The sequence below is a fragment of the Myotis lucifugus genome, unplaced genomic scaffold, assembly GCF_000147115.1.
Source record: "Myotis lucifugus unplaced genomic scaffold, Myoluc2.0 scaffold_1930, whole genome shotgun sequence".
Classification (NCBI taxonomy): Eukaryota; Metazoa; Chordata; class Mammalia; order Chiroptera; family Vespertilionidae; genus Myotis; species Myotis lucifugus.
Window position 1 is genome coordinate 23011 of NW_005872978.1, and position 11050 is coordinate 34060.

An 11050-nucleotide genomic window follows, 5' to 3' on the forward strand; every position below is an offset into this window, starting at 1 on the left:
CCATGCCGAACAGCAGGGCCAGCGTCTCGAAGTCGATCCACTCACCACGTGGGTTGAGGCTGGGTCTCTGCGAGGAAGCAGAAAGCCGCCCGTCAGTCCCGGGGGTGCCGGGGCTCCTGCAGGCACCCTGCCCCTACCAGGTGCCCTGCCTGCGCCAGAGCCAGAGCCAGACTCCGCGCGTCCGTCCGCCCGCGGGCCTCGGAGCACATGGCGCTGAGAACCGGGGTGACCAAGCATCCCAACCTCAGGCCTTTCACTGAGTCGCAAGAAAAGCACAGTTCTCTTCTTAAAAGGTTTGTTTTAGAGATGGAGACAGATACAGGAAATGAGAGAGAGAGAGCGAGAGAGAGAGAGAGAGAGAGAGAGAGAAACGGAGAACACTCCTCAGAGCCATGAGGTCTGTTCGTTCTGCCCTGGCCGGCGTGGCTCAGTGGTTAGAGCGCCGGCCCGCACACCAGTGTCGCAGGTTCGATCCCCAGTTCAGGGCACGTAACTGGGTTGCAGGTTCCACCCCCAGTCCTGGTGGGGGCACATGCGGGAGGCACCCGATCGGCGTGTCTCTCTCACATCGACGCCCCCCCCCGCCCCTCCCTCTCTCCTTCCCTCCTTTCTACTCTCTCTAAAAGTTAATGGAAAAAAGTATCCTCAGTGGGATTAACAACAACAAAAAGTTTGTTCGTTCCTGGAGGGGCAAGTGGGAACAGTACATAAAACAGTGGGAACCAGGAGCTGAGCCCAATCCCTGAGCCGTCCCTGGATCGGATGCTCCGCCCTCGATGGGAAATGCCCCACTTACGTCCCCCGTCACAGCCAGAGCCGCCAGCGCCGCCAGGGAGCCCAGCATGGCTGCCAGTGTCCTGTGGACGATCTGGAGAGAGACGCAGGACATGACTGGCGAGCAGTCCACGGGGCGGGGGGGGGGGGGGGTAAAACACATAACAGCCTGGGTTGGCGTCAGCATGGGCCGGCCTGGCCATCCTGTACCACATCTGTGAGCACAATGAATGCATCGGGGGTCCTCCTGTCCCACAAACCGGGCACCCCAACAGCACACACGGCCACCCTCGCGCCTCCCCTGACGAAGCTGCCTTTCTTTCCTGAGGAATGAGGTGACCCGCAAGCAGAAGCAGGAGGCTGGATACATAAAGCAGCTTCTACCAGGAAGCCTGCAGGGCCCAAACTATGTAATTTTCAAAGGCTGCAAAATTATACAAAAAAAAAAAAAAAAAAAAGAGAGAGAGATGACAAACCCTAGCAGAGCAGAGAAGTCTTTTAAAAAATAAATTGGCCTCGGACTGCATTTTTGAAATTCCTCGTGACTGTGACAGATTAAAGCATGTCGAATTTATTAAATGCCTACGTCGTTCTGAACGGCATCCAGAGAAACAGGAGAGAGACCCAGAAAGAACTCAGCGGACCCCTGGAAGCTGCTGAGGCAATAACTCGTTACCATGAAAATCAATAATTAAGGGAAAATCATTTATCTTGTGTTTCTGGCCCAAACTGTGTTTCACATCAGCAATGGTGCCCGGTGGATAGTAAAACCATCAGGAGCCCGGCCGGCCTGGCTCAGGGTTGAGTGTCGACCTATGAACCAGGAGGTCACGGTTCGATTCCCGGTCAGGACACAGGCCCAGGATGTGGGCTCCATCCCCAGTGTGGGGTGTGCAGGAGGCAGCCGATTCATGATTCTCTCTCTTCACTGTTTCTCTCTCTCGCTCCCTCTCTCTTCCTCTCTGAAATCAATAAAAATTTATTTTAGGTGACGGGCGCGAGGGTTACCTCGAATATGATCAGCACGTAGACCCCCGCGAGGATGGCGGCGGCCGCGGTCACCTGGGCTTCCACGCTGGCACGGAGGTGCTGGTGCGCCAGCAGCAGGGGCACCGCCCGGGGCTGCTGCAGGGCCGCGCGGACGCTGATGGAAACCCCGTCCCTGCAGACGGAGCGCCGGTGCTCAGAGCATCTCACTGGCTGTCGGCAATGGCCCTCCCGTCCCTCCTTCCCACGCGAGCCCCCCACGGCCGTCACCCGAGGCCCACCTGCTCGGAACCTCGAAAGTCCTGCTCACCACCACGTGATCGCTGCGTCGCGGGTTTAAGAACACGGTCCAGTTGTGCGTGACCTTGAAAGTCCAAGAGTGACACCGTGGTAAGGCTTTGACCTTGACCAGCACCGGGACCCGGGGCCGTGCACTGTGGGTGCTGGTTTAGAATCAGAAAAGGGGAAAGAGGGAACCTGAGATTCCCCCGCCCCCCGACACGAGCAGCCCAGCCCACCGGGAGCTGGAAATGCCCACTTCGGAGGCCTTTGCGTGATTTTTTAAAATATGTTTTTATTAATTTTTTTAGAGAGAGAGAAAGGGAGAGGGAGAGAGAGAGAGAAACATCAATGAGAGAGAAGCATCATCGATCGGCTGCCTCCTGCACACCCCACACTGGGGATCGAGCCTGCAACCCGGGCATGTGCCCTGATGGGGAATCGAACTGTGACCTCCTGGTTCATGGGTCCATGTTCAACCCCTGAGCCATGCCGGCCGGGCCTGGAGGCCTCTGTCTTAGTGGGCAACATAGGAGAAACACTTGCCTAAAATGGCTACCCGTTTGCCCTGACCGAAGGGTCATGGGTTCGATTTCCGGTCAAAGGCACGTACCTGGGTAGTAGGCTCGATCCCTGGTCCTGGTCAGAAGAGGAGGCAACCCATCAATGTTTCTCTCTCTCCTTCTTCCTCCTTCCCTCCCCTCCTCTCTCTCTAAAAATCAATAGAAAAATATTAGAGGCCCGGTGCACAAACTTGTGCATGGGTGGGGTTCCTCGTCCTGGCCAGCATTGGGGCCATCAGGCCATCTTGCCTGGTCCCAATTGGGGTCCAATGGGGCCAGCCAGCCAGGGAGGGACCAAGGGAGGGCTCCAGGGCATGACCAGCCCTCTCGCCCAGACACCAGCAGCAAGCTAACCTACTGGTTGGAGCATCTGCCCCCTGGTGGTCAGTGCACGTCATAGCGACCGGTCAAGCGGTCGACCGGATGGTCAGACACTTAGCATCTTACGCTTTCGCTATATAGGATTCTCCGGTGAGGATTAACAACAATGAAAACGTGCTTCCTAGCTTGATTTTACTGAAATGGCAAGATTTTGGTAACTGACGTAGAGAAAAGGGAGAAAAAGAGAATTTCAGAGACGGAGCAAAAGGCGAGGGCTCGCCGGATAATGGCCCCACTGCCTCCTGGCTCCCCATCCGGGCCGTTTGGGAGGAAAGTCGGTTTATAAAGCGCTGGGGTGAGTGTTGACAATTCCTTCCAAACAACTTAGAAGCGGGACCTGCTGGGGCCGCCGCCTGGAGCCGGGAGCGCCGGCCTGCGTCACCTCCACCACCACACGCTCTTCTCTTCCCGGACGACTCGGGCCGCCGGCCACCAGGGCCCCCGCCAGGTCCACCCGGAGCAGCGTGGAGTCGGACCGGCTGCTGAGGTTCGCAGCTGGGGGGACGTTAAGGTGAGCACGGAGCAAGGAGAGGCCTGGAGTCCACCCCCTTCTCCAGCCCAGGGGGAGGTGAGCCACGCCCAGATGGAGAGAGGCTACCATGGCAACCACAAACAGCGACACTGCCCACCTCTGACCAGATGCACACAAACCCCGCCAAACACTCATCTCCAAGCGTTCCCTCAGGACTACGGGCCAGTGTCCGTGTCCCTCCAAAAATCCACGTCCAAGGCCTGGCCCCGCTGCCTGGCTGTGTAGAGATGGGGGCGGGTCTCTAAGGGAGCCACTGAGGCCAGCAGTGAGGCCCTGACCTGCCAGGATAGTGTCCTTATAACAGGAGATGCCAGCCTAACTGGCGTGGCTCGGTGGTTGAACGTCGACATAGGAACCAGGAGGTCAGGGTTCGATTCCCAGTCAGGGCACATGTCGGGTTGCCAGCTCGATCCCCAGTAGGGGGTGTGCAGGAGGCAGCCGATCCATGATTCTCCCTCATCATGGATGTTTCTATATCTCTCTCTCCCTCTTCCCTTCCTCTCTGAAATCAATAAAAATATATTTTTTTTTAAAAGGAGAGATACCAGCCCTGGCCAAGTAGCTCAGCTGGTTAGAGCAGCATCCTGACACACCAAGGCTGTGGGTTCGATCCCCGGTCAGGGCACACACAAGGACCAACGAATGAATGCATCAATAAGAGGTACAACAGGCTGATGCTCGTTTCTCTCTCTCTCTCTCCCCCTCCCTCCCTTCCTCTCTCTAAAATCAATCAATAAAAAATGGTTTCAAAAGAGAGAGAGAAACATCAGAGAACTTTCACTCCACACAGAGCACCAAGACACACCTGGGAGGATGCAACAGGAAGGCGGCTGTCTGCAAGCCAGGAAGAGAGACCTCACCAGGCACCAGATCCGCCCGCAAGACCTTGGCCTTGAACTTCCAGCCCCCAGAGCTGAGAAACGGTGTTGAATCCACACCGTCAGCCGGAGCTGACGCGCACACTCGAACGTCTATCCTACACGCACGTCTGCCTTTTCATGACCAGCCAGGCCGCCTGCCAGGGACCCAGAGAACACACAACGGGAAGAAACCAAGCCGTCGCCAGACCCAGGACCGGAACCCAGGCACTTGCAAGCGGCACCCGCCTCGCGTGGGGATCCTCGCCGCCACCCGCCCACCGCGGGCTCTCACAGCTCCCTCCCCTTCTGTCCCGAAGCCTCGTCCTTCACTCAGCGTCCTTGGCCTGTGCGGTGACCTTGGAACTGGGCTTGGGCGCCTCTCTGCTCTGTGACTCTCAGCCTCAGCCACCGTCCACCTCCCGCCCGGCAAGGTTTACGGTTTAGATACAGTAGCTTTCCAGCGGCGACACGGCCAGCAGCTGCCAGAGCTTCCCTTCGTCGGGATACAGGCTGAACGAGACCTGCAGCGACCAGAAGCACTTCAGGAGGGTTTGTGGGTAAGCGCGACACAGCTCACAGAAGATGGGTCACCGCTGAAAATAGGGGGAGGAGCCCTGGCCGGTGTGGCTCAGTGGCTAGAGCGTCGTCCTACGGACCAAAGGGTCCTGGGTTCGATTCCAGTCAAGGGCATGTGTCTTGGTTGCAGGCTCTTCCCCAGCCCGGGCCCTGGTCAGGGTGCGTGCAGGAGGCACCCCATCGATGTGTTTCTCTCACATCGATGTTTCTCTCTCTCCCTCTCCCTCTCCCTCCCCCTAAAAATCAATGGAAAAATATCCTCGGGGGAGGATTAAAAAGTAAAAATAAAAAGATAATAGGGGGTGGTAATGGTATTGCTTGATGCACCCCACATCCACCAGTTGACTCTGAATAGCCCCTCTTAGAGATTAGAATCAAGTTCTGATCCGTTCTACTATCTTCAGCGACCATGGGCCTTGATTACTATTTTTTTAAATATATATTTTTATTGATTTCACAGAGGAAGGGAGCGGGAGAGAGATAGAGACATCAATGTTCTCTCTCTCCCTTCCTTCCTCTCTGAAAGCGACAAAAACATATTTAAAAACAAACAAACAAACAAACAAAACCCCCCACACAACATGGCCCAGCCTGGCCGAGGCCCAGGGCACCACCTGAAAGGGTCCCAGGACATGCGGGGGCCTCCCACGATCCCTGGACAGGGCCCCCAGCAGTAACGAGTGCTACTGCGTGGGGGTGAGTGACAGCCTGGGGGGCCCCTGGAGGGAGTGGGGAGACCCAGGGGCAGCCAGTTGCCTTCTATGGAGCAAAACCAGGTCCCTGTGACGTGGGACCAGGACAGAGGAGCTCTGCAGGGGCCTCCCACCCCCCCGCCCTAGGCCCCGCCTCCACAGAAGCCTGTGAGCCCACACCGCGGGCGCCCGCTCCCCAGCACCCCCAGGCGTGGGACTCACCGAGCACATCACCACGAAGACGAAGAGGCCCGTGACTTTCAGCCGCCGCGCACAGCGCCTACGGGAGAAAAGCCGGGTCTGCGTCACACCCGGGCAGTCCTGTCCGCCTGTGCCCAGGCTGGCCGAACCTCACACGCCTCTGGGAGGCCCTGGGGACCCCGTCTCAGACCTCGTGTTTGGATTCTCTCTGTGACACGGTAGGAAGGGCCACACGCCGCCTGTCACCTCTGGCCCAGGGGTGATTAGCCAATCATCTGTCAGGCCCGGGAGAGGGCGGAGGCCAGTCAGCACAAAGAAGCTGCACGTGCCCGGCCGGTGTGGCTCAGTGGTTGAGCCTATGAACCAGGAGGTCAGGGTTCGATTCCCCGTCAGGGCACATGCCTGGGATGTGGACTCCATCCCCAGTGCGGGGCGTGCAGGAGGCAGCCGATCCGTGATTCTCTCTCATCATTGACGTTTCTCTCTCTCTCTCTTTCTCCCTTCCTCTCTGAAATCAATAAAAATATTTTAAAAATATATTTAAAAACTAGATATTTTCAAAAGCTTCAGCAGAGACGGGCCCCCGATGCAGAGAAACGGTGGCACTTGCTGAGTGGGGCCTTCTCACCGACCGGGGGCTTCCCCGCAGCCCACGTGGGTGGAGGCCACAGGACGCCGTGGAATGAGGTGGGGACACCAGGCGACGGGGAGACAGCCGCAGAGATGGGCTTGGCCCTGCGGGTCCCTCAGCTGCTGCAGATCCCAAATGGGGGCCCGGGGTCCTGGCCCGAGCCCCTGCCCGTCCCCGAGATGCCGCTTTCCAACACGCGGGTCTCAACAGGGCCCTTCCTTCCGCTCCATGTCCACAGCGGAGCCCAAGCGACAAAGCAGCGACCGAGGTCCCGTGCCACCAGACACGTCCTCCTGGGAGCCTGAAAACCCCGCCCTGCCCCTTCACCTGCCGGGTGGGCGGGGCGTCGGGAGCGCGAGACCCCCAGCCCCGTCCCAGGCCAGTGGGCCGCACTGGGGGACCGTCACCCTGGACCACACGGGGCCCCGGGACCTCCTACCTCAGCTTGGAGAGGCGGAACGGGACGGGAGCCCCTTCCAGGAGGTCCCCCCTGTCCGAGGAGGCGGATCTGGAGGACCCGGCCGCCTCACTGCCCAGCAGCGACGTGCCCTCCCACTCGGCCGAGCTGAGGTCCCAGGACTCCGCCGTGATGAGCTCCGGGTGGCAGACGGGCAGGCACCGCGCCCTGGGAAGCAACATGGGGGTTATTCTCACGAGACGAGGCCCGTCTCCAGCACAGGACCACATCTCACGCCGGCGTGGGACATGCGGACTCCATCCCGGCTTCGAAAACGAGGACAGATGTCGAGGGGCTGGGCCTGGCCCTACGGAGGACATCACAGAACAACGGGGTCCAGGGGAGTCTGAATCCACTCAGATCTTCAAAATGCACTGTGGGCCTTCGAGAAACATCAGCCAGCCCGGCCGGCGTGGCTCAGGGGGTGAGCATCGACCTAGGAACCAGGAGGTCAGGGCACATGCCCGGGTTGTGGGCTCCATCCCCAGTAGGGGGTGTGCAGGAGGCAGCCGATCCATGATTCTCTCTCCTCGTGGATGTTTCTCTTTCTCTCCCCCTCGCCCTTCCTCTCTGAAATCCATAAAAACAAACAAACACACACACACACACCATGGCCCTGGAGCTGACAGTAAGGGGCAGAGAGCCTGGCCCCTGATTCGTCAGAGACAAGTTCCTTTCTGGGGAAGAAGGCCTCCCCCTGAGACCTCGGGCGATGCTCAGAGAGGCCTCCTCTGGCGGAAGGGGGGTACTCACCCCCGCTCCTGGGAGGGGCCCCCCAGCAGAGGCGTGCTTTCTGTGCAGCAGGCTTCTCGGGGCCCGGAGCTGCAGAACCCGGTGAAAGGCAGGTGAGACCTGAAAGACACACAGAGCAGCACAAGCGACAGGTGCCGCCCCCGCCAGCAGGGGGCGCCCTCGAGACACAAGAGAGTGAGGGGCAGGGATAAAAGTCTCCTGTGAGGGTCTGCATTCAGTCTCTGCAGAAAAAAGCTGGCCCTAGCCGGTCTGGCTCAGTGGATTGAGCGTCGGACTGTGGACTGGAGAGTCCCGGGTTCGATTCCAGTCAAGGGCACATGCCCGGGTTGCAGGCTCGATCCTCAGCAGGGGGCGTGCAGAAGGCAGCTGATCAGTGATTCTCTCCCATCATTGATGTTTCTCTCTCTCTCACTTCTACTCTAAAATAAATAAAATAACGTTAAAAAAAAAAAAGCTGGAGTTCTGTCTGGCCAGTGTGGCCCAGTGGTTGAGGAAGGGAGCGAGAGAAACATCCATGATGAGAGAGAATCATCCATCGCTGCCTCCTGCACCCCCCACAGCGGGGACGGAGCTGGAAACCCGGGCACGTGCCCTGACCGGGAATCGAACCGTGAGCTCCTGGTTCCTTGTGGGTCGATGCTCAACCACTGGGCCACACCGGCCGGGCGCTAAAACCATTTTAAACTCACCTCTGCTCTGTGAGGAAGGAACCAAAATCCTGGTCCACAGGAGCCCAGCAGCTCTGCCCGGCCGCCTGCTGGGGGTAGGGGCCCTGGGGGTCTGCCCCCCTGACTCCCAGCTGTGGCCGGCGGGTGATGGCGGCGAGTCCCAGGCCAGCACGCGGGGAAGCGGACGTCTGATGGAGCTCCACCTCCAGCTTGCCGGAGCTCAGCCGGCCGCCTTCCTTCTCCAGATGCATGGTCTGCCGCCGCCGCCCGCTCACTAGGTCAGCTGGAGAGAAAGCACCACGAGTTACGAGCAAACTGCAAGGGACCCTCACTGCTGAACAGGACACCAGCAAGGCCTCCTTTTTCTTTTTTTATTGATTTTCTTTAGAGAGAGAAAAACATCCATTTGTTGTTCCACTTATTGATGATTCATTGGTTGATTCTTTCTTTTTTTAATCCTCACCGTAGGATATTTTCCCATTGATTCTTAGGGAGAGTGGAAGAGAGAGGGAGAGACAGAGACATCACTGCGAGAGAGACATCAACTGATTGCCTCCTGCACGAGCCCCAACCAGGGCCTGGGCCGGGGAGGAGCCTGCAACCGAGGTAGGTGCCTTTGACGTGCGGCCCCTCCAGGACTAGGGACACGTGTCCGTGTGTCTCCCTTCCCCCCACGACCAGGGAGGAGCACCCGCGTCCCCCTTCCCAGACCCAGGGACATGTGTCCTGACTTTGGCTGGCGCCTGGGGGAGGGGGGGGGAGGGAGGAGGGGGAAGCACAGTTGGCAACAAAGACAAAATCCGGAACCAAAACTCCGGAAAATCCACCCAGCGCACGAGGTTCTCACCCCCGGGCGGGTGACGCCCACGTCCCCACTTGCAGCCCAGACCACTGTGTCCAACTACAGTCCTGTCTCCCTGACGTTGCAAGGTGCCCAGACACCCCCGTGGGAGTCCTGAGGCGGCTCCTGGCTCTGCCCCAGGGCCCTGGCACTGGCCCCACCCAGGTGCACCCCTCACCAACGGAAACACCCCCCCCCCCGGCCCCCGTGACCCACTCTCACCAAGCTGAGCCCTCACCCATGAAGTGCCCCCGCCCTGCCGCACGGCAGCCCCTCAGACGCAGGGCGAGGCTGCCGGTGGCTTCTCCAGCCGGCCGGCTGCTCTCTGCCACACGACCTCAGGGATTTTTCCAAAACACACATCTGACCGCCAGGCCTCCAGCTCAACACCCGTCCTAGGCCCGGCCGGCGTGGCTCGGTGGTTGAGCATTGACCTATGAACCAGGAGGTCGGGGCACATGCCCGGGTTGCGGTCCCCAGTGTGGGGCGAGCAGGAGGCAGCCGATCCATGATTCTCTCTCCTCATGGATGTTTCTCTCTCTCTTTCTCCCTGCCTCTCTGAAATCAATAAAAATATTTAAAAAAGAAACACAAACACACCTGTCCCAGGTGTCTCAGGTGTGGGTGCCGCTGGGTCTCCCTCTGCCCCATCACTCCTGACGCCCGCAGACCTGGGCCAAGCCCCAGGCGGTTGGGACCTTCTCAAACACCAGTTAGTATCAGCCCTGGCTTTTCGTCGGTGCAGCAAACCGTGAGGAACGGAGATTCCCAAATCACCCCCTTTCACGGGCGTGAGCCACCGCACGCGCGTGTCTGCAAACGCCATGTGCAGTAACGGCAGATGTCCCCTGTCCTGTGAGGTCCCCGACAGCTTTCACCTCCGCTGTTTCCGGCGAGACTGACTCCTCACCAGCCACCATGTGAGAGCGGGCATCCCAGCTGCAGGCCATCTCCCCGGCCCAGCACCCCCACCTGGGGCCTGACCCTGGGGCCTGGAGGCAGACCTCGTGCCCACCCCACCTGGCAAGCCCCAGGGGTGGCCTTTCCCACGTGGTTTAGGCGACAAGGAACCGCCTTGTATTCAGGACAGAGCTGCTGCCCACCGTGCTAACAACCTCCTGTTCTCTCTTCCTCGGAACCATCCACATCCCCTAAGACTGGGCTCAGCGGCCGGCCAGGCCCCGCGCAGGAGGAGGCCCAGGCCCAGGCCCGGGTCTGTAAGCCCAACGATGTGATCGTCCAGGTCCTTGGAAAGAGCTGGCGACGGGAAACCCGTGTAATTCACTGTGTGTGGCCAAGTGCGTAGCCGGAGCGCTGAGGGATTTAAAGGGCGCATTCCGTTCCCCAGAAACGCCTGACCCGCGCTCACGTGCCTGCCAGGCGGGCGCTGGGAGCAGACCCCGCTGGGCAGGCCCAGCAGAACCCCGGCTCGGGAACCCTTCCTAGCCTTCCCAGCTCCCGCCTCGGCACCCGCGCCCCCTCGGGGAGCCCTCCCCGGGGCGCCGTTCCCGTCCCCCCAGAAGATGCGCGCTGCGCTGACGCCCGCCGCTCCGGCTTACGCGTCTTCACACCAACTTTCCCGGCTCCACAAAGCAACCGCCCAACAAGGGCTTCTTCAGCCCCGCCGGCTCCCCACCTCCTCGCCCAACCCACCTGAGGACTCGCTCTTCCTCCAGGAGCCGAACGGAAGGTCCAAAGCGCGGGCTCTGAACCGCGAGGGGAGCGCAGCTCTCGGAGGAGCTCTGGCGAGCTCGCGCTGTGGGCGCGCGCGCGGGGCGGACGGGGCGCTGTCTTCCCGGCCTGGCCCCGCCCCCAGGCGGCCCCAGGACTAGGAGAGGGGCTCCTCACCCCAGGG

The 11050-nt window shown here is 59.9% G+C and overlaps 1 protein-coding gene across 1 annotated transcript in view; it reads right to left on the reverse strand.

Moving 5' to 3' along the window:
* OCA2 (OCA2 melanosomal transmembrane protein) overlaps positions 1-10965 on the reverse strand; it is a 25525-nt gene extending 14560 nt beyond the window's left edge. Inside the window, exons 1-11 of the mRNA XM_023748850.1 lie at positions 10849-10965; positions 8376-8608; positions 7687-7785; positions 6916-7101; positions 5867-5924; positions 4825-4897; positions 3322-3479; positions 2043-2125; positions 1783-1936; positions 797-868; positions 3-67 (exon numbers count right to left, since the gene is read on the reverse strand). Of these exons, the coding sequence (XP_023604618.1) occupies positions 3-67; positions 797-868; positions 1783-1936; positions 2043-2125; positions 3322-3479; positions 4825-4897; positions 5867-5924; positions 6916-7101; positions 7687-7785; positions 8376-8605 (1178 nt within the window). The 5' untranslated portion in view covers positions 8606-8608; positions 10849-10965. The remainder of the gene's footprint in view (positions 1-2; positions 68-796; positions 869-1782; positions 1937-2042; positions 2126-3321; positions 3480-4824; positions 4898-5866; positions 5925-6915; positions 7102-7686; positions 7786-8375; positions 8609-10848) is intronic.
* Positions 10966-11050: the final 85 nt, after the last annotated feature.